General features: G+C 44.1%; 1 protein-coding gene across 4 annotated transcripts in view; it reads right to left on the reverse strand.

Moving 5' to 3' along the window:
• CAMTA1 (calmodulin binding transcription activator 1) overlaps nucleotides 1-23,866 on the reverse strand; it is a 797,376-nt gene that overhangs the window by 770,452 nt on the left and 3,058 nt on the right. Inside the window, exon 1 of one of the 4 annotated variants that reach the window (XM_036255212.1) lies at nucleotides 23,172-23,204. The exons of the other annotated variants lie outside the window; for them this stretch is intronic. Coding sequence (XP_036111105.1) covers nucleotides 23,172-23,204 — 33 coding nt within the window. Of the gene's footprint in view, nucleotides 1-23,171; nucleotides 23,205-23,866 lie in introns of those variants that run through there. 4 annotated transcript variants of the gene reach the window in all.

Genomic DNA, 23,866 nt, shown 5'->3' on the forward strand with positions numbered 1-23,866 from the left:
AGAAACTTAGTAACTACCTGTGTATCAAGCACAAAGTCTTTGGAGACATGAGCTGGTTTTCGCATTTTTGCCTCCTTTCAGGATGTTACATGTAGCCACGTTCTTTATGTGTGTAGACAGTCTTTGGATGTTGGAATAAATGAAACAAAATGCTATGTAATAAGAAGGGATTACAGGCTTTTGAACAGAGAAGTAGCATGATAAAAACTGTATTTACAGTTCTTTGAAATAAGGACTAAGAATGTTTAAGTCTCCATAGAGTCCCTTTAAAGCTAATTGAGGACCCACAGAGCTTATTAAATCAAAGACAGAGAGAGACCACATTGAATGCAACAAACCACTTGTAATAACTAGAAGCGATGCACTGAAAAAACTTTCTCATGTATTTTACCCTGATGTAAACTGATTGTTAAAACTCGCTGGTCAGTACATACTACATGACATATAAATGATCAAAATCAAACCCAGTTGAAAACCTTAGACCCTCACTGAACTCGCGGACTCTGCCCAGCACTCCAGGCATCATGCCGAGACCAGTTAGGGAAGCTGACTCAGGACAAACCAATCACGGCTCAAACACCATGAAGTTCCTTCCTGCTCTTGGCAAGTCCCAAACAGGTGTGCAAGATGAGCAGCCAGCTCTCCTCCAAGCAGCAGCTCTGGCACCATGCTCCCTCCATCCTGTGGCAGGAGCCCTCCTAGGTCACTGGTCAGCAAGGAGAGGGAAGGGGCACAGACAACTGTGCCTGAGGGTTTCTGGGCCAGGCCTGGAAGTGGCCCACTTCTCTGCTCTGTCTGCTCCATTGGCTAGAATTTGGCCACAAAGCCACACCTAATTGCAAGGGAGGCTGGGAAATGCAGTCTGGCTCCATGCCCAGGAAGAGGAGATGGAGTTCGTGATCAGCGGGCAGTCTCTGCCACAGTGCTATTTGTAACTGTGTGTTTTTTAATTACAGAAGAGTCATTCCTTTCAGAAATGTCTTCTGTTAACCTACAACTCCACCTTTAATCCCTACAGCCATTCAGCATCTAAAACCAACCTCGCAGTTTCTCCTCTCCGATAAATATTTTTCTAACATGTTCAGTATGAGACTATAACAAGGGCATCCTTAAAGGGATGTCTGGCTTTTCATTCTTGTCTCTCCACAACTTAATGGCTGGCTAGTAACAGAAGCTCAAATATTTTTGAAATTCATGGATGAATGACATTCTCAGAAGTACACGGAGAGGAAAAAGAGTGGTCCCATCTCTTGCCCTGGTGATGGTGAGATTTACTGAAGGCCATCGGTCATCTTAAGAAGCTCTCTCGCCCTGGCCAGTTTGGCTCAGCGGTTAGAGCGTCGGCCTGCGGTCCGCAGAGACCCGGGTTCGGTTCCCGCTAAGGGCACGTACTTCGGTTGCAGTTTGTCCCCGGCCCTGGTTGGTCGTGCGGGTGGCAGCCACTCGATGTGTCCCTTCACGTCGATGTTTCTCTCTCTCTCCCTTCCTCTCTCTCCCTCCCACTCTATCTGTAAAAAAATGGAAAAATGTCCTCGGGTGAGGATAAAAAAAAAAAAAAAAGAAGCTCTCTCCCTCTCCTAAGGCCACCCTGAGTTGTCACCCATTCTCTGGTCCTTGAACAATTAAGAAATAAGACAAAAGCTACTTCAGACCCACTGAAAACTAAGGGGGTAAACAGACCCACCAGTGTTCACAGACACCAACAGAACCAACACCCACATTTGTGGCTGAGCCCAGGCCTGCTAGACAAAAAGGGGCACAGGGTCTGTCACAGGCCATGCCCTGGAGACCCCCCACAAAACAGAGCTAATGACATCTGAGACTGGAAAACCAACATGTACTCCTGAACACCAGTCACACAAGTCACTTTAGCCTTTTTCTGAACCACAAAAGGTTAGTGGGGGGAAAACATGGCACAGTACAAAAATATTTTCTGCTCACATATTACCTCTTTTCAAGAAGTTTAAAATATACCATATTGCTACTGTAATAACCTTCGTAACATTCCTACGGGATGGAGACAAAATTAAAGTGTATACCCAAGTTAAAAGGGAAAAGCCTGAGAGGTGGCTGACTTCATACTACGAAGGCCGGCTAATAAAAAAGTGAAGCAGTAACCTCTATGGTATTTGGAGCACAAACCATTTTAGGCTCTCAAATTGAGTTCAACACCTAGAATTGAGTTCAAAAGCAAACAAGTAGCTAAAAGAGACCACAAAACGGCTAAGTTCTAAGAAGCTTACTAAGGAATTAATACTACAGTATTTCAAGTCTGATTTATGACCTGAGAAATCACATTAATTGATTCACTATTACCAGATTCATGTAAAGCATATTTAAAGTTATTTCAGAATGAAAACAATGATTCTTTCCAGATATGAATCACAAGATCATCAGAACTTTATAATTTAATTTGGCCAGGAAGCCAGTCTATTCAATATTCTGAAAATAATCAAAGAGCGCTTATTAAATGTCCACATCTGTATAAATACAGTCTAACAGAGCATGGTCAGAAAAAGCTACACAGAACTTAATATGGCATTGTTTTAGGCAGCACTTTCCATGACCAGTGCCAATGATACCAATGTTTTAAAGACCTCAAAGACAGAGCACTGAAAATATCAACAAAACCAACCCAACCAAGCAGGCATTCTACTTGACATTATGTACACATAACAAGAATTTTCAGGAAGAAAATCGTGCTGTGGTCCCATAGGCAGCAAAGCAGACATCATGCCTACCCTAGAAAAGGAGACACCAAGGCACGGGCACAGACGCATGGCAAGGGCACCGGCCAGGAGGGAGCAGAGCGAGAGCCAGGAACAGGCTCCCCACACTCCTCTGCACTCTGGGACACAGACCTCTCCCCAAAAGGGCACTAATGCTTCCCCAAGAGACGATGCCAACGTCTGGACAGAAGACATCGCAGGTCGCTCTGACAGAAGAGCTACCGCACTGGGAACACTGAGGCGTGTCACACGCACCGAGGGACATCAGAGACTACCTCGTCATCTCGACTGGGCTCACCATGCTCAAGGAAGGCCAGCGCAGAACTCCTGCAGATGCCTGGGCGTCCATCTGGTGGAAGGACTTCCCTTGCTTCCCCCACACTTTCGGGTCCATGAACCACAGACCACCTGTCACCTATCACTACTCACTACTGCCCCCAACATCGAAAAGCTCATCAAAGCCAAAGGAGAGAAGGGTGCTGATTCTCTTAGCAGAGCAAGGAGGCACATGCCACCAAAATGGCAGCCACCTCCCCAAATGGAGCTCGGCTCCACGGGAACCCCGCCTCCTCCACGCACAGCCAGAGCAGGACGGACGCCAAGATACACTGAGTCCAAAAAGATTTTCAGAGTCGACCCACACCAGCTCACATGCTTCACTGTGAGACGGGCCTCCCGGTCCGTAGTCCCAGCTCCATTACTATCGAACTACTCACAGTTCTAACAAGCTTAATTATCAGGTTCCAAACCCAGAGAAGATCAGAAGCAACGTATCAGACGGACAGGGATAGCTAGAAAGTGACAGAGAGGGAGAAGCAAAAGAGTGACATGGTCTAGCAAGGACAGATTTAAAAAAAAAAAACAAAAAAACAATAAAAACTGGATACAAGGACTTGAAAGGTATAGCAGTTTGGGGTCATTTATCATAAAAGCAAACACTCTACTCAAAAGGCCCTAAAAATATCACGGTATTAAATAAAGGCCAGTTCAATAACTCAGTATCACACAGTGACCCCAAGTTGACATGGACAGGACCGTCAGCACCCAGCGTTCCTGCGAACGCGGGGAAAGGAGGCCGGTCAGCGCCATTGCCTGCACCCTCTCTGTATGTACTATGATACTTCCATGTGCATCACCTCACTCGGGCCTCAACAACACAGGCAAGCAGCACAGATACCTCCACCTGCCTGCACCCTCTCTGTACGTACTATGATACTTCCATGTGCATCACCTCACTCGGGCCTCAACAACACAGGCAAGCAGCACAGATACCTCCACCTGCCTGCACCCTCTCTGTACGTACTATGATACTTCCATGTGCATCACCTCACTCGGGCCTCAACAACACAGGCAAGCAGCACAGATACCTCCACCTGCCTGCATCCTCTCTGTACGTACTATGATACTTCCATGTGCATCACCTCACTCGGGCCTCAACAACACAGGCAAGCAGCACAGATACCTCCACCTGCCTGCACCCTCTCTGTATGTACTATGATACTTCCATGTGCATCACCTCACTCGGGCCTCAACAACACAGGCAAGCAGCACAGATACCTCCATCTGCCTGCATCCTCTCTGTACGTACTATGATACTTCCATGTGCATCACTTCACTCGGGCCTCAACAACACAGGCAAGCAGCACAGATACCTCCACCTGCCTGCACCCTCTCTGTACGTACTATGATACTTCCATGTGCATCACCTCACTCGAGCCTCAACAACACAGGCAAGCAGCACAGATACCTCCACCTGCCTGCACCCTCTCTGTACGTACTATGATACTTCCATGTGCATCACCTCACTCGGGCCTCAACAACACAGGCAAGCAGCACAGATACCTCCACCTGCCTGCACCCTCTCTGTATGTACTATGATACTTCCATGTGCATCACCTCACTCGGGCCTCAACAACACAGGCAAGCAGCACAGATACCTCCACCTGCCTGCATCTTCTCTGTACGTACTATGATACTTCCATGTGCATCACCTCACTCGGGCCTCAACAACACAGGCAAGCAGCACGGATACCTCCACCTGCCTGCATCCTCTCTGTATGTACTATGATACTTCCATGTGCATCACCTCACTCGGGCCTCAACAACACAGGCAAGCAGCACAGATACCTCCACCTGCCTGCACCCTCTCTGTACGTACTATGATACTTCCATGTGCATCACCTCACTCGGGCCTCAACAACACAGGCAAGCAGCACGGATACCTCCACCTGCCTGCATCTTCTCTGTACGTACTATGATACTTCCATGTGCATCACTTCACTCGGGCCTCAACAACATAGGCAAGCAGCACAGATACCTCCACCTGCCTGCACCCTCTCTGTACGTACTATGATACTTCCATGTGCATCACCTCACTCGGGCCTCAACAACACAGGCAAGCAGCACAGATACCTCCACTGGCCAGGAATTTGCTGGTAAATCAACTTTAGCAAGGCAGAGCATCTACCAATGGCAATTATTATACAGTCGATGAACTCATCTCATAGGAGAGGCACCTACCCCCTTGTCAGAATGGAGAAGGCAGGAAAGGCTTCCTGAGAGCGTCACCAACAACAACAGGGCTGTGTCTCAATGTGCCCTGCAACTTCACCTCCCAAACTCCACTCTCTAAAAGCTCCCACCTGCCATCTGCATCCCGCAGGGCCTCTTCCGGAAGAACTGTTCTAACGCCGTCTAGTGCCAGCATCCCTCCCTACTTGTAGACAAACTTCAGGGTGGGCTGCCTGTCATCTCCAGCTCTTGGTTAACACACAGCTTTGTGTAATCCCTTCCCCTTAGGTGAGTGCCAGACCTAATGACTTGCTTCTCACAACAGAATGTGACCCAGGTGATTAGGCGACACAGATCATATCTTCTGTCTTCCTAGAAGAGTTCCTTGCTGGCTCTGATGAAGCAAGTTGCCATGTTGGAGAGGCTCACATGACAAGGAACTGAGGATAGCCTCTGGCCAACAGCCCACAAGACAGAATCTTTTAAACGGTGTAAGCTTGGCAGAGTATCCTTCCCCAGTTGAACCTTCAAATGAAACCCCAGACCGACCAACACCTTGATTGCAGTCTAGTTAGGCCCTGAAGCAGCAGACCTAGCAAAGCCCTGCCTGAACTCCTGGCCCACAGGATCAGATGATAAATGTATCTGCTCTACGTCACTATGTCCAGTCATTTGTTACTGCAGCAATAGATAACACATCCATCCACAGTCCTCAGGTCCCAGGGATTTCTCTTCTCAACTTGGATTTGATCAATCATTTCACTATCATCTTTACCAGCACTCTGCATTTACTGCAGAATCCTTAAAAAATTATCTACCCTCTTGCTACCTCTTTCTCATTCTCAACTATCAAAGTGACAAAATCCTTACCTTTTCCGTAGTCTTCACTCCATTCAAACTCTGCAGCATTACAGCTGATAACCTCCTTACAACCCACTGCACTTAGCACCCGACTTTACGTTCTGGTTCTGTTACTTCTCTGGATGTTCCTTCTCAGTCCCCACGTGCTCTCCCCTCTGGTGACACTTATATGAAAGCATTCACCACATTCCTGCCCTCAAGTCCCTTCCCTCCCATAACAACTTTCACTCCCACTGTGACTTCTACTCCTAGTTCTGATGAACTGATTCATTCATGCTTCTAACCAACAGGCACTGTTCTGGGGAGAGGTGTAGCAGTGAGCAAGACAAAGCCCCATCTTTCATTTTTTCATAAACCTTATACACTCCACCAGAGGCTGTGCTGGCACATCTATCTGCCCCCCAGATCTACTCCCCCCTCTCCACCCTGCCCTGTGCCGAGGAGGCCGACCTCTACGGACTCCGTGACCATGACTCCCTTGCCCTAAGAAAGCTCGATGAAGAAGAAACCAACAGGGAATATGAGGGACTTTGACCCACATTTCCAACGTCATATTGTATACGAACGTATACAGTCATTTAATTACCCAATTAGAACAATGTATTTGCATCCAGTCTCCCCAAAACATCTCTCTCCTGCATTCCCTATCTCAGTTAATGGCCTCATCTAGCTCCAGTTGAGGTTCAAAACCTAACACCACCTTCAACTCTTCTCATCCCTCAAGTCCCCCAGTCGGTCAGTCACAAAATTATGTTGCTCTCACACATACACAATTTAGTCACACTAACTCCTTTCTCCACCCCGCTGCTACAGACATTCTTACCAGGAGCTACCTTCCCAACTCCAGCTCCTCCTCTTTGCTCCTTCATTCACTCAACCAGCAAACACTATTAAGCCCATCCTCGGTGCCAGCACACAAGTCTGTGACCTCAGAAGATGTACATCTATTCGTACATCTAATTCAGAGAGAAAAAGAAGTGAACAAGCAATTCTAATGCACACTAAAAATATGCTATGAGCAGGAAAACCATGGAGTTCTATGGGTGCAATCCAAAATGAAAGAAAGGCAGGGTCAGGAAGGCTTCTCAAACAAATCGCACTTAAGCTGAAACCCAGAGGACAGGGAGGGTCAGCAAAGCAAAGTACAGGTGAGTACCGCGCACGTGCTTTAGAGGAAGGTGCACCTTCCAAGTCGAGGCTATGGCAACGTGCAAGGCCTGAACCCTGGAGAGCATGGCGCTCTGGCACAATCAGAACCTAAAAGAATTGAACAGGACTGGTGAGTGAAGCAGCAGCTGGAGAGGTAAGCACGGCACCCTTCTTAGCACCTTCACAGAGTTGACTATTACCCAATCAATCCCACTCCTATTTAAAAACAAACCAACAAAACCACTTCTTTTTTTTTTTTTTTTATCCTCACCTGAGGATATTTTTCCATTTTTTGTAAAGATAGAGTGGGAGGGAGAGAGAGAGAGAGAAACATCGATGTGAAGGGACACATCGAGTGGCTGCCACCCGCATGACCAACCAGGGCCGGGGACAAACTGCAACCGAAGTACGTGCCCTTAGCGGGAACCGAACCCGGGTCTCTCCGGACCACAGGCCGACGCTCTAACCGCTGAGCCAAACTGGCCAGGGCCAAAACCACTTCTATAAGCCTCTCCCAGAACAGAGAGAATATAATCCAGACTCCTAGTTGACTTTCCAAGCCCCTACACCACCTGACCCCCACCTATTTTTCCAGACGCGTCTACACATGCCCGGGGAATTCCAGCCACTCCCTGCGCCCTCCTGGCTCTGTGCCTTTGCTCCATTTCCTCCACATGACACTTCTCTTCCAACCACCATGTCTGCCTGTCAGTGATGCCAGGTCAAACTCCACGTCCTCCAAGACGACCTGCCCGTGCCTCCCAGACCCGATGACAGCATGCGTTATGACCAGCCTTGACTCGGTCCATCCACATCTGCTCCCAAGTGTACTGAGTATGCAGGAACCACAGTGAATCTTAATCTCAAAGACTAGGAAAATGTTCAGAAAAATACTCACCCTACCAATATTGCATTCCTAAGAAACCAACCACAGAAGGTCATGAAAAAAATAATTTAAATTATACTTACAATCAACTAAAAGCCTAGGGTTCTGTATGTTTTCATATATATGTTCTATTTATCTCTAAATAAACAGCTGCACACTGCCTCATAAAATTAAAAAATAGCAAGTAACTAAGCTCAGAAAGTTTGAGTTACTTGCTTAAAGTCACAAGGCACTTAAGGGGCAGAATGAAGACCAGAGTCAAGTCTTCAGGTGTTCTTTCTCAAAAACTATAAACAGCCAGAATACAATCAGAGTATCCCCACGCATCCCACTAACCAGCTCATCCAACTACCTGGAACTTCTTTCCCTCATTTTTCCCTTAATTAATTCCCATTTTCCTTCACAGCTTAACTCAAGAATCCTCTCCCAGCCTCTCAGATTAGCCAAATCCCTTAGAAACGCTGTACCTCCCTCACAGCATTTCTCTTCTAGCACTGTAGGGGTTGTAATTTCACAGGCACCTTGATTCATGTCAGTTCCTCCGTTAGCCCCATGAGGACAGGGGCTGTGTGTTCGTCTCTGTGCCTGCACTTCATTATTATTTGTTGAGTAAATGGATTGACTTAAGAGTATAACAGCTGATACTCACCTGGCCCCCACAGGACTGCAAGATCCTAAAATATCTGACACCTCCAGTAAGAATAAAAATAAGAACTACATAAATTTTAATGTCACAGTTTTAGTGTAACATATTCTAAGTCTTTGATAACTATATGTTCATATATGGAATCTGTTAATTCTCTATTCATCAGAACAAGCGTTAACCAGAATACCACATTTTTCCTACACATTCAAAACATCAGCAAACTTTCACATCAAAAGAACACATACTAAAAGAAGCCAACCTTCAAGCTGTATGAATTAGCCATTTGCTCTCTTGGAACATAAAAAGTCCAGTTCCGGCCTAACAGTGAATTACAGTGTCTCACCAAGGCAGCCTACTGTAGTAATAAATTAAAACAAACAAAAAAAAATGTTTAAGGCAAGATGCTTGGGTGCTTGAGTTAGCCAGTAGTTCCCAAGCAAACAGTAGAGTGATGAAAAGGCATTATACTTTCCAAACTGTTCCACAGACTTAACATAATCTCTATCAATATCAGCCCTGGCCGGTTTGGCTCAGCGGTTAGAGCGTCGGCCTGCGGTCCTGAGAGACCCGGGTTCGGTTCCCGCTAGGGGCATGTACCTCGGTTGCAGTTTGTCCCCGGCCCTGGTTGGTTGTGCGGGTGGCAGCCACTCGATGTGTTCCTTTCACATCGATGTTTCTCTCTCTCTCTGTGTTCCTCTCTCTCCCTCCCACTCTACCTGAACAAAAAAATGGAAAAATGTCCTCGGGTGAGGATAAAAAAAAAAAAAAAAATCTCTATCAATATCAAAACTGTCTTTTTTGTAGAAATTGACAAGCTGATCCTAATATTCATGTGGAAAATCAAGGGACCTAGAATAGACAAAACATTCTTGAAAAAGAGTAGAGTTGGAGGACAGGCACCTCCTGATTTCAGAACTTACTACAAAACTACAGTCATCGGGGCAGTGTGGTGCTGGCATAAGGACAGACGTCTAGATCAACAGGTTAGAATTGAGACTTCACACATTTTTGGTTAACTGATATTTGACAAGGGTGCCAAGATAACTTGAATGGGGAACAAATGGTCTTGTCAAGAAATGGTGCTGGGACAACTGGATATTCACATGTACAAGAATGATGTTGGAGGCCTACCTACTTCACAACATACACAAAAATTAACTCAAAATGAATCAGACTCTTACAGAAAAACAGGTATATATCCTTATGACCTTGGATTAGGCCATTTTTTTAATTGATTTTACAGAGAGAGGAAGGGAGAGGGGAAGAGAGAGAGAAATATCAATGAGAGGCCGGCCGGTGTGGCTCAGTGGTTGAGTGTTGACCCATGCACCAAGAGGTCACTGGTTCGATTCCCGGTCGGGGCACGTGCCCAGGTTGTGGGCCTGATCCCCAGTGGGGGACATGCAGGAGGTGGCCAGTCAATGTTCTCTCTCATCGATGTTTCTATCTCTCTCTCCCTCTTCCTTCCTCTCTCTCTAAAGTCAATAAAGAAAAATATTTTTTAAAAAAAAAGAAATATGGATGAGAGAGAAACATTGATTGGCTGCCTCCTACACACCCCCTGCTAGGGATCAAGCCTGCAACTTGAGCATGTGCCCTGACCAGGAATCAAACCAGCGACCTCTTGGTGCATGGGTCAATGCTCAACCACTGAACCATACCAGCCGAGCTAGGCAAGGTTTCTTAACAATGACACCAAAAGCATATGCAACAAAAGAAAAAAAACAGATAAATTGAATTTGATTGAAATGTAAAACTTTTATTCTTCAAAAGACACTATCAAGAAAGTGAAAAGACAGCCCACAGAATGGGAGAAAATATTTGTATATCATATATCTGATATGAGATTGATATCCAGAATGTATAAAGAACGCCTACAACTAACAGCCAAAAAACAAACGACTCAATTCAAAAATAGGCAGAGGACATTTCTCCACATCAGACATACAAAGGGCCAGTAATCAAATGAAAAGACATTCAACAACATTAGTCATTAGGGAAATACAAATCAAAACCACAATAACATACCACTTCACATCTACAAGAATAGCTTTAATCAAAAAGACAGATAATAACAAGAGTTAGCGAGGATGCGGAGAAATCAGAATCTTCAAACATTGCTGGCAGGAATGGAATACGATGCAGCCACTTTGCAAAACAGTTTGGCAATTTCTCAATTAAACAGTTACCACATGACCCAACAATTCCAATGCTAGGTATACATCAAAGAGAACTGAAAATGTATGTTCACACAAAAACATGTATAGTGTTCATAGCAGCATTATTCATAATAGCCAGAAAATGAAAATAACTCAGATGTTCAACTGGTGAACAGATAAGTAAAATGTGGTATATCTATACAATAGAGCATTGTTCCACTATGAAAGGAACAAAGTTCTGATATCTGCTACAACGTGGATGAACCTTGGAAACTTTATGCTACAGGAAAGAAGCCAGCCATAAAAGACCACATGTTATAAGATTCCATTTAAGAAAACGTCCAGAACAGGCAAATCCATGAAGATGGAGGAGATTGCTCATTGCCTAGAGATGGGGTGGGGAGGAAGGGAGAGTGGCTACTAACAGGTAGAGATTTCTTTTTGGAGTGAAGATGCTCTGGAATTAGATAGTGGGGATAGTTGTACAACTGTCAACATATGAAATACCACTGAATTATATAGTTTAAAAGAACGGATTTTATGGTCTGTGAATTATATCTCACATATGTTATTAAAATGGGAATCAAATCCCTTTGAGTACTAAAAGTTATTTGATGGTTGTGTTTTTGAAACATCACATACTTCCCTCTTTTGGAAAGTAGAATATACTCAGTGTTGCTCTTCTGCATGTGCTCAAGGTCATCACTATGAGACACCCGTTACTAAGCAGCTGTGTACTCCGAAGATTCAATGGTGCACAGACAGGCTATTAACCCTTACACAGTACCTCCAAACTACTGTTCTCTCAGAGTCTCCCACCTGTCTACCATAATCTTGTTTCTTCCTCTACCATGAGGAATCAAGGAAAACCCGACATTAGAGGCAGGAAGGAGATGCCAAGGAAAAGCCGAACAAAGGTGCATACAGGTGGCCACATATGCTTAAACAGAGGTTGTTTTCTGTTTTCTTCCCCATACTTCGGACACCTGTACCCCACCTTTCAGGTTTAGTGGTCCACAACAAGGGAAACACGAGGAAGTCCACCCAAGTATCCAAACCGTGGAAAACCTCAGATGACACAGACAACCCCCAAACGGCCTGCTTCAACCTGAGGACCCGCACAGGGCAAAGCCTACAAAGACCACCTCGTTCCAGTGTGCCCTGCCTGCTTCACCGCAGCTCAGAGCACATGCCTGGGGACAGTGACTGGGCCCCCTGCTGACTTACTCCACACACCCAGGCCTGCTGGCTGAGGACACTTGGCCTCGTGTCTGTACCTATAGTGGACATATTCTCTGCAGAAAGCGTACCCACTGGAGCAACTGAACACGATAAATCCACTTGGGAGTTAATATTCTTTCTTATACACTGTTTAATGGGAACAGTTTAAGGTGCAAGGACCCCCTGCTACAGTCTCCTTCTCACACAATCTTTCACTGCACCCGCCTGAAATGATCATCAGCCAATGGACTCTCGCTTCCCCTTAGAGTCCAGGCACCAGGGTGAACACCAGGCCTATGAAAACAAAGCAACTGGCTGAGAGTCCATCTTGAGTATTTAAATATGAGCCACAAAAACCAGCATCAGATGACAGTGAGCACAGGAACTAGGGTCGGACACGCAGGAGTCCCAGCTGTCCACGGCAGGTCACAATGACACGCGGTTATGGGGAGCAAGGACGCTTCCGGAAGTGGGGAAATCTGGGAGGAGAACCGGGAACAGCAGAGATGGGGCCAGGGCTGGGGTCCTGGGAGCCCTGCCCCAGACTCTGCGGTACAGCCCCAGACTGCCCACCTCAGTTTCGGCGCGGGGAGCCGGGGCTGCCTCTGCTCCTCTCGGGCGAAAACCTCCTCCACCCAACCTAACTTGACGGCCTGTGTTCCTTCAGCCCAAACCGCTCCCACTAAAGTAGGGTCCACTCACCCTCCCGTGTCCACTTTCTGTATAAATGAACTTCAGAACTTGCTTACCACTACGCATGTGTGTAAGACAGAGAGAGAAAGAGACAGAGAGACAGACAGACAGAGGGAAAAGGGGGAGAGGAGAGGGGTGGTGGGGGGAGGGAGGTTTTGACACTATTTAAGGCACAAGCCCACGTTGGGGTAATGAAAATATTGCCATATATTTACAGTTAGGATCTCACTGCAACTTTTCTCCTTAGATTTTGGAATCTACCTTTTTTAAATTGTGGTAAAAGAGTCATAACGCACCATTTACCATTTTCACCCTCTGGAAGTATACAATTTAGTGGCATTCAGTACGTTCACCTTGTTGTGCACCATCACCACGAACCACTGTTTATTTGTAAAGCATTCTGAAAATCATGACTTTCATTCTTATTAAACAAGTGACTTCTGTGTATGCTTGTTCACCCCAGGACCAGGGCAAAGAGCCCCGTGAGAGGTGGGCCTGCGAGCCAGGCAGGGGTGAAGCAGACAGCGGAGAGCACCCGCAACAACTTGGAACGGCACCAGAGCAGCCAAATCCATCCTCAGTTCCTGCAGACGTGGCCACAGAGGCTGGAGACTAGAATACCTGGGGGACAGATAACAGCTGTCAGGGTACTCAGCCCAGCTGGGAAGGCTGCGGCTGTCACCAGATCTGCATCAGAAGCACCCATCCAGGCAGCACGGGTCAGATGCAGAATAATCAGAGTCAGTAGAGAAAGGCTGATGTCCTCACCTCCCAGGATGTCTGGAATAAATCTCGGGGCCTTGAATTTGGTCAAGTAATCTATGATCAATTTCTAGAGGACCCCAAGGAAGAAAGACAAGTGCTTCAAAATGTTGAGTACCCACTCACACTGCCTTCTGCTTGTCATACTTTCCTTTTAAGCACAACAGCCTCTATCAATACAATTAAACGAGGAAGAGACCTCCATCAGAAGCTTTGTCAAAGCAAATAATTCAGCCAGCACCTTTCATAACGGCAGAATCGGAAAGGATCGGGCAGAGAATCTTGGCAAGAACACCGGGAACATTAACTTGCCCCTCAGAAGCTTTAAATATGAACGCAACTTTCAAAAAATAAATGACAGTCAAGGCATCTCCAAATGCCAGGCCTGTAGCAACCGAGGAAGTATGCCCGAGTGAAGACCCTATATGATCAATTACAGTGGACTCCCCATGAAACTCCCCCATCCCCATCTGTTTCTTAATAGAAAGTTATTTACTGAATTACTAGCAATCAATACTTTTTTTTTAAATCCTCCCCGGAGGATATTTTTCCATTTATCTTCAGATAGAATTGAAGAGAGGGAAAAAAGGAAGGAGAAAGAGAAGGGGGGGGGGGGAGAGAGAGAAACATCGATGTGAGAGAGACACATTGATTGGTTGCCTTCTGCATGACCCCCGACCAGGGCCTGGGACGGAACCACAACCAAGGGACGTGCCCTTGGGAATCAAAACCGTGACTCTTTTGTCCGAGGGCCGATGCTCTAACTGCTCAGCCAAACCAGCCAGGACTAATCTATACATTTCAATAACAGTTGTATTAATCAACTCCAGAAAAAAACAACTAAATGAATAAAAACATTAAGACCTTAAACATAAAAAGTCTGGGGTTAGCAGACACTTTGCCATATGTAATCATGTTATTTAAGTCTATTATTCCAAAACTACACACACTCATCCATATCAGAATACAGGGCCTGAATGTGTGAGAGGGAAAAACCAAGCAGAATGAACATTTCTGTGCATCTTTTCCACAACTTTAACAATGTTTTACATTTTTTAAAGTAAATATTCACAACGTGTTAGACAGATCTAAAAAATCAGGCCCTCTGCATACACCAGAAAGGAGCACTTCGGTGACTACAGGTCAAATTCCTCCTACACAGCTTGAGCCAACAGAGCAATCCGTGACCTGGAGCAAGCACTGCAAAAGAAAAAGAGTGTAATGCAGGATACCAGCAAAGCCATGAAGTGAGATTCCGTATAGCCAACTTCATTTTCTTATCATCATGAGTCAGGGTGGGAAGGAACTGTAGAGGTCATCTCTGGGGTAACCCTTTAGCAACACGAGTCCGCTCCCACTACGGACGGACTCGTCACAAGCGCTGGGGTCTGGGAACAGCAGGGTGAGGGGCATGCCAGATGGAGATGATGACGTGTGTCTGGAAGGGGAGCAGGTTCGGAGGTCAGGAAAAGAGGCTTCTAGCGCCTGCCCTCCATCGTGGCCACAGGGACAGCAGAAAATCACACCTAGCTGAGGTCCTTGGTCCCAGTCACCAGTGTTCCTGGAGACTGAAAAAGAGCCTGAGATGAGAATCACGGGGGCTTGGTCTAAAGGCCACATAGGAAAGTTAAGCCTTCATGGCCAAAGGATTCATCTAGCTGTTTGGTTCGTGGTAAGACAAAATGAGAACGCTGATACTATATTAGTCTTCCCAATATTTAGAAATCTGATATCAAAACCCCAAACTTTTCATAAATCCCAGTGATACATGGTTTTAAAATTGGGAAGTGTTGCCCTGGCAGGTTTGGCTTAGCGGTTAGAGCGTCAGCCTGTGGTCCAGAGAGACCCGGGTTCAGTTCCCACTAAAGGCGCGTACCTCGGTTGCAGTTTGTCCCTGGCCCTGGTTGGTCATGCGGGTGGCAGCCACACTCGATGTGTCCCTTTCACGTCGATGCTTCTCTCTCTCTCTCTTCCTCCCCCCCCTCCCACTCTATCTGAACAAAAAATGGAAAAATGTCCTCGAGTGAGAATTAAAAAAAATAATAAAATAAAATAAAATTAGGAAGTGTTTACAGAAACCCTCTACCATTAACTATTCCTTGCTTCAATAATATTTACAATTAGAATCCTTCCTAGCCCTGGCCAGTGTGCTCAGTGGTTAGAGCATCGGCCCATTCACTTAAAAGGTCTCGGGTTTGATTCCCAGCCAAGGCCATGTACCTGGGTTGCAGGTTCAACCCTCAGCCCCTGTTGGGACACAAGTGGGAGGCAACCAACTGATGTGTCAACCAAACACTGATGTTTCCATGTTTCTTTCCTCTCTGTCTCTCCCTCTGTCCCTTCCTCCCTCTCTCCCTTGCACTCTCTCTAAAAACCAATGGAAAAAATATCCTTGGGTGAGCATTAATCAGAAAAAAAAAGAATCCTTCCTAGAAATTGTATTTAAATAATTTTAAAACAATTCAGTTCTTAGAGAAAATGAGTATCATGTACGTCATCTTCAAATGCTTATTCATGTCTCCTTGCTCTAATTTTTTTCCTTAGAGCACCCACTTCAAGGAAAATGCTAAATAACAGACCACACATGTCTGTTCCCGTCAGACAACGTGGCTCACCCTGAGGGAACACAAAGCTCAGTTCATTTAGGGTGGGAGGAGCCGGCACCTGAGCTCTCATGAGCTGTAAAGTCATCTCAGGAGTAACACTGGGAATCAATCAAAATGGTTGCAGTTTGAATCACCTACTCTCACCATAAATTGTAACTGAGCTACAGTGATTTCAAAATAGGAACATATTCTAAATAGAAACATCTAAATGTTTCTTGGCAATTAAATATCTAGAAAGTCAACAAACCCCCAAGAAAGCAGAGAAAATGAACTTCTGTAAAGCTCACCATTCATTAACCACAGGAGGCTCGAAAGATGCCACACACCAGAGGCTCGACCTCAGACTCGGCCATGCAGAGGAAAACATCAGATTGCTTCCAGAACTTCTCTCCCGCAGCACTAAATTACAAGCGGTGACCTCCTGCAGGAAGAGCTGGGGTCAACAGCTCCATGAATGCACAACCTAGGGGAGAGGAAAGCTAACCCCAACACCAGGGCTGCTCTGCTACTTACAGAACAACTACAACACACAGGAAATGTAAGTACCCAACAAAGGCATCTAATATATTTCAAGGCTCTGTGGCTGGGTAGCTCCGTCTGTTAGAGCATCGTCCTGGTAAGCCAAGGTTGCAGGTTCCATCTCCAGTCAGGGCACATACAAGAATCAACCAAAGAACACATATAAGTGAGAGGAACAACAAATCGATGTTTCTTTCTCCCCCCACAACCTCAAATCAATAAACACAAATAAATAAATAAAATATTTCAAGAGCAACAAAATGCCCTCCAAAAAAATCCAAATGCATCCCAAAAGTAATCTGAGTAGAACCTAATTTCATCTCCAGGCCTAAGCTCTCTGAAAATAAAGCAAAATGCTCCAATTTTGTCAAATTACAACAGAGGCATTCCTTTTAACAAAGGAGCTACAGCCTAGCACTCTGAACTTCATGGGAGTACAAAAATGTAGTGTCAGCATGGTCACAACACAGCTCCAGCCACAAAATCATGAGGTAATTAAACCGACTGCTTTTAGGTTTCAATCTGTTTCACCAGAAACCTTGTCCAAACTACACTGATGTGAATCAGCGTGAGCAACTCGAGTTCTATCGAAACAACCCCAGCATCTTATCTTTCGCTCTACCTTTCATCGCTGGTTCACAGGCTGACCGATGGTGAGCTGATTAGTACATGTGCCAGACGGCTCAGGAACCCAAAATAAGAAAGGAGATTTGAAGAAATCAAATTCATGAATGGAAATGCTGACGTCATAGTTCAGCTCCCAGCAGAGCTTAGGTAGTCGATGAAGAAACTGTATCTTTGGGGATGTGAAATCACCAGTCATGTAGTAAAGGAGATAAAACAGAAAAAGCCCTTGCTCAGACCAAGGGGAGGGGAAGGGGAAAAAAAGAAAGAGAGAAAAGCTGTGTTAACAACCTTTTCCCTAAATCAAAAATGAAAACTATACTAAATATATGCCACAAATAAGCATAACTTCTAAACCATGGAACTATTTCATAATATTGTTAAAAATAGTATTTTTAGTCCTGGCTGGTTTTTCCTAGTGGTTAGAGCGTCGGCCCGCAGATCAGAGTCTCAGATTCGATCCCTAGCCCCCCTGGGGTCATGCAGGAGGCAACCAACTGATGTATCTCTCTCACATCATTGTTTCTCTCTCTCTCTCTCTCTCTCTCCCTCCCTCCCTCCCTATCTTAAAAAAAATAAGTCAATGGAAAAATATCCTTGAGTAAGGATTTTTAAAAATAATAATGATAATATGTTTAAAAATATTAGTAGACCATAGTCCCATCCCCACCTTAAATCCTTCACCCACCTCGTGCCATCTCATTCTGAAAAGAGTGCACAATATACCTAGTTTTAGTTCTTCACTGACCACTACCTGGCACTGCCAAACCACCCCTAATTTTAAGCAATTCTGAACATAATGGGGTGGGGGGCACATGACCTCAGGCAAGCTACTGGAACCTTTATGTGAGAGGGGAAAATGCTTTTATCTAATGATGTAGTATAAACTAATAAAAAAGATTATAAAAATTTGATTTACTTAGACCTATTAAAAGTGGCTGGTGGTGTAAGTTATTCACATTTTTCATCTCTTGGCAGAACTGAAAATACAAGCAATAATACAAACTTCTGTAAAGTCTAGATGCAAGTTACTAAAATCCTTTTACTCAGGACACTTAGATAACTGATTCCTAGATTCCTCATATTTCCCAAGAAATTTAAGATTATTCCATGCTTAGAAAATAAGTGACCCTCAGATCCTTGGTAACATCTCCAAAGGACATTCTCTCTTCTTTACCACTCAGCTAGCTTAATATGGCCATTCACCCAGAACGCATTTTTTAAAAATTTAAGCAATAAACAATTTTGCCAATAAAGATTTGAAAAAGATCTTATTAAGTTAAAGTGCAAGCAGACCAGTTTTATCTGTAAATCTAAAATGTTAAAAGAGATCATCTCACATTGCCACCACAAATATCTTTGATAGAACATCACTACCCCCTTGTGGATTGGCAATAAAAAATCCTTATCTTCAATCTTCACTTTTTAAATGTTTCATTCTGCTGAACTTCCATTAGAGTTTACATTTTCTTCACTAAGAAGGGTTATTTTATTTCAATTACTTTTTAAAGAGAGAAGAAACACTTAACATTTTAAAATAGCCAATCCCATCAACTTCTTTATCTTCTGAGCATCCCCATTTTAGAGAGTGTTCTTCGTGCAACAGGGCTATTTGCCGATTTCAACAGGGTAAGCACATCAACATTCCATTTTTCCTTAGAATATCTGAATTGACACTTCCAATCATCACTTTGAGATTATTTTTAATGATAAATGGGTAATTTCTTCACTACTGCATCTTTTCTCTTTCTATTTGATAATTTCACACTCTGTAACAATTTCTTTTTATCGCTTCCAAATGGTTTCATATCCAAGTGCCCCAGAAAACCAATGGGGCACATATATCCTCAGAAATAACTTTTCAGACAAGGACTAAAAACCAAATCTAAGTTTTAAAAAGATGAATTCTTGATTGTATTACTAAACCTTCATAAATGCTTCCCAGCCCTCTAAATCAACCCTGATGAAGAAAACAAGATAACACCTATTTTTCAAACTAGAAAAAAAGGCTTTGTTTTTCTCTCTTTTTTTTTTAAATTTCAGTTACAGGAGTACCTCTGCTTGTATGTATCATTCTAATATAATACACAGATACATCTTGAACATGTAGCGTAAAAAAAGGTGAAATAAACTTAAAAATCTAGGTTTCCTGTCACTTGTTACTAACACTAGATTTGGCTGAAAGTATAAATCATCTCCACGATCACATACAGGCTACAGAGAGACCGTCGGAGTTCTGACTGGCCCAAGTGCGTGACTGAGAATGAGCTCACCGTTTCCTCTTAGGTGAACACGAAAAGGAGGGACATGGCCATTTACTATTGTTATGAGAAGCCAAATTCCAGCCTCCATTCCAAGGTTAAGTGGGAACAAAGGAGGAGAAATGATCCACTTTGCAGGTGTTTGTAAGTGACTAAATACATAATCTTACCTTTTGGTAACTGATAAGGAAAAATGGAAGAGACAGTGCCTGGTCTGTTCAATGCCTGAACGCTGTGTTCCAAAGGCTGTTCACATGTCAACCAGTGAAGACTGTAGGTACAAAAGTATCCACTCAGCAGCATATCCAGAGCGGGTGCTGGGCTGGACCACAGAGCAGTCCGAGCTGGCCTTCCCGGTTTGCTTTGTTGGGATTTTGTTAGGATTGTTGGTTTGGGATTTTTTTTCTTTTCTTAAGAAAGCAGGGAGAGATTTTAGATGACATTAGGAAGTAAGATTAGTGGGGAGAGACAAATGCCACTCCGTCTCCAGGTGGTAACATGCTTAAAATGGTTAAGAACTCGGTCCCAACCATCTTTCCAGGCATGTCACTTGGTGCTCTTGTAACTACGAACCACACTGCAGAGAGCAGAGTGAGGAACACAGCCCCAAACCAGCACGACTCCCTCGCAGTCACCCTCTGCTAACGCTTTCAGGAAGGAATACGTTACATGAGTCAAAAGGCCTGGCTAAATCTGAAAAACCAAAATAAAATGTAACTGCACTTCTGCAAATGAGCAAAGGACTTGTGTATAAGAGAACACGCAACCCTACCAGAAAGAGGCAAACACGGTGAACGCTGAAGAACCATTTAAAAAGTATCTCTGGTCATCCCATCTTATGATATGTCAATCAGTTGAAAGTTAATGAACAATCCTCTAAAAAAGGACTGAAAAGGGAGGTAATGTGGCTGACACTTGGCCTCTGTTTGCAGTGGGGTACATAATATTTCTTTTTTAGTCCAGGGTAATGAGCTAAAACATGCTCAGGGAGCATTACCAATCTTTACACAAGGAGGCCCATGACCTTCTACAAGCAATGGCGTTCAAAGCAGAAAGATGCAATACAGCCTTAGAAACACACAGCCAGCATACTGATGGGAAAAAAGAAGAAAGAAAACCATGCTTTACTTTGTCCCACCACGTAAAAAATCGGGGACTGCTGTCCACTGTCAGTATATCCAAAAAAACACTCTCCTTACAAATACATGACAAATATCATGGAATGGAAGACCATCTACCTATTTACCAGCCCCTCTTTCTAATAACAGATATGAACACATCTTAACACAAGGCTGATGGGTCCAACATCCACTGATGGCACAAAATACAAGGATCTGATAGAGTCTGATCAACCTATATCTGAACATGATTAAGTATTCAAAACAAAAAAGAAGAAAAGCTAGATTACACACTATAATCTGAAAACAGAGTGAATGACCATGCACTCTTATTCAAGTTATCTGGACAAAGAAGTAGATAGCAAGAACACTTGGGACTCAAACACACTAAGACTAAAAACAGTACTATAACAGGCAAAGCAACAATAGAAGACCCCACATGTCCTTGTGAATGAAGGCCCCGAATGAGTAGTATACTTGTTGGCTGTGCCCAAAGAAATTTACCATTATCAAGCCAAAGAAACAGAAAGATGGCAAAATGCAGCAAAAACAAATTGCTAAAATCCTACACCAGAGGCCCAGAAAGATGCCTGAAGGACACAGTGTTTCACCCAGGGACAATATCCAGTTACAAATATTACTATCACCCCTTGCCTTGCGGCTTAAACCTCATTCCATCACCCTATCCTCAGGGAAACAAGAAGTAGCACTGCCTCTTACTACAGGACAAAGGAATGGGGGCACCCCTCTGCACTGAATGGTAGAAAGGCTATGAATACAGTAGAGCTACAAATACTCTCATAATGATGGCAAGGGCAATAAAGAAACCTTTTTATGCGGTAAAGAAAGGGAAGTAGGATTGAAATCATCTAGAAAAAAAAAAGGGGGGGTATGGTAAGTGATTCTAGAAGATACAGAACATTTTAGGAAATGATCTGTTTTAATGGAAATACAAAAGAAACACATATTGTCTGTAACCACAAAAAATATCCAGCCACATGTTCACACGAATAAAGGACTGCCAAGCCAACCACAGACTACAACAATCCTCAACAAGAGTTCTTCTTAAGAGCGAAATACTAGCAGAATTGGTTTCTACAGATATTGTGGAAGGAAATCTGACTTAACATAGAAGGAAAAGAAAAGGCACATTTCAGGTCAATTCTTTACTACTATTGTCATCATTATGTATATCATACCTACATCCAAAAATAATCTGAGGCTAGTTACCCCAAAAAAAGGAGAAGAGAAGACACAAACAGCACCATTAAAATGTATAAAGTGTTAAAAGTCACATAATAAACCAAAGCAATGAGGATTATACCAGAAACCTAGCCTAAGAGTGGTCACCGCAATGAGGCAGAGTTTAGGTATAATACTTCCTGGCAGTGAAATGTAACAGCTCATGAAGGTCTTACTATCTGATCATATGAAACATACCAGGTAATCATGAGAGAAAATCATTTTTCTCCCACTTCCTTCTGTAAAGGACGAATTGGATTTCATGTTCTATACAATGCCCAACATGCTGCTGTTCAAATGTTAAACAGGCATTCCAGCCAACCACAGATCTAAATACCTGAAAGTTATGCCTAGACGTTTAAAAAGAAGACTGACTTTACTTTTTTCTACACACACACAACACACACACACAGTCTGAGGGAAAGCTGTCCAATGCCTCTCCAGGTGTGCCCTCCACCCTCTCCACTACCCCAGTCCTGCAGGGCTGGGGGAACTCAATGGAACAGCACACTAACAGTATATTTTTGTAAGATGATAATCCAAACAATTAAAATTCAGAAAAGAATTTCTTACAAGTATATATAAAAAAACAAGCACACAACACACTGAAATGCCATTCATATTAAAAGGCTAACAAGACCCCTATGGTCTCAAGCAGTCGTATAACCTCCTCCAGATCTTCTCATGTAACTGAAGCTCAGTAACCGCCTCTGGAATGAATGCACTCAGTGATGGGAATATGGATGTGAAAACAACTTCCCTCCAAAACAACAAATTCAAGGGTCCCAAAGAAGGCAACAGGCACAATGAAGGGAAAGAGCACACGAGAATCGCCTTCTGTTGTTTCTTCCACAAGGAAATTAGGAAGAAGTACATCGGGTCTTCCCCCAACCTTAGGAAGTGGGAAGCAGAAGGGCCGAAGACATGCAGGAGTGGGGAAACGTGCAACCACAGTCAGGGCTACCTCACAATCAGGCAGAAAGAATCAGAATCCCATCAGCACATGGGTCCTACCCACGTAAACAGAGAACTAAAATAATGCCACTTGACCCCAAAAAATAGGCTATTTTAGGGGGAAAGCCTAAAAACTAAAGAAATGGAAAAACACAGATAAGCAGGATACATAAATATGTCTGAAAGAGCAACCCTCCTCTTCTGGAAAGGAAAGTCTGACCCAATCTGACCTTGAGTAGAGGTGGCTGTGACCATGTCAACATCCCGCATTCATTGAACAGTGAGATGGAGAAACTCAACATTTCCCAGAGGCAGGACAAGTCAATTCTTCAGGAAGACAAGGAAAGAGATGTTCCAAGGGTCACCCAGCCTTGCCTAACAAGCTGGGGGTCCGGGGAGAAGGGGAGGAGACAGTGATGGAGGTCAAGAGAACACGTCACACTGGAACAGCAGGAAAGCTGATCTGCAACACTGCATGGGGATGGGTGACAGCGCGACTGCATTAAACGCAAAGGAAACAGCCTAACTTTACACACTAACTCAAGTGTGTTCTTCTGACCTTTACCATTTCCTTCCACTGCCCGTTGGATGGGGCACCCGATTAGCAAGGGAAACTCAAGGCATCGGTGGTATGGAGACAGCAGACAAGGATCCACCACCAGAAGTGATGCCTCTATTGGGAAAACGCCAACATATACGGCAGGTTGTCACCTCTTGTTTTCCAAGGGTCGGTAATACTACACCCTAAAAATACTCAATTCCCTCAAGCTGAGTATAGATAGAGACAGACTCAAAAACCATAAAAACTTTTTTAAAACCAAAAGAGAAGCAAATTGAGGTCAAAAGTGCTACTTTGGGGTAATGGGTATTATGCCCGCTGGATAACTCAATATTAATTGAAGGGCAAAGTCCGCAAGACTGCCTA

This window comes from Molossus molossus, unplaced genomic scaffold (assembly GCF_014108415.1).
Source record: "Molossus molossus isolate mMolMol1 unplaced genomic scaffold, mMolMol1.p scaffold_m16_p_12, whole genome shotgun sequence".
Lineage (NCBI taxonomy): Eukaryota > Metazoa > Chordata > Mammalia > Chiroptera > Molossidae > Molossus > Molossus molossus.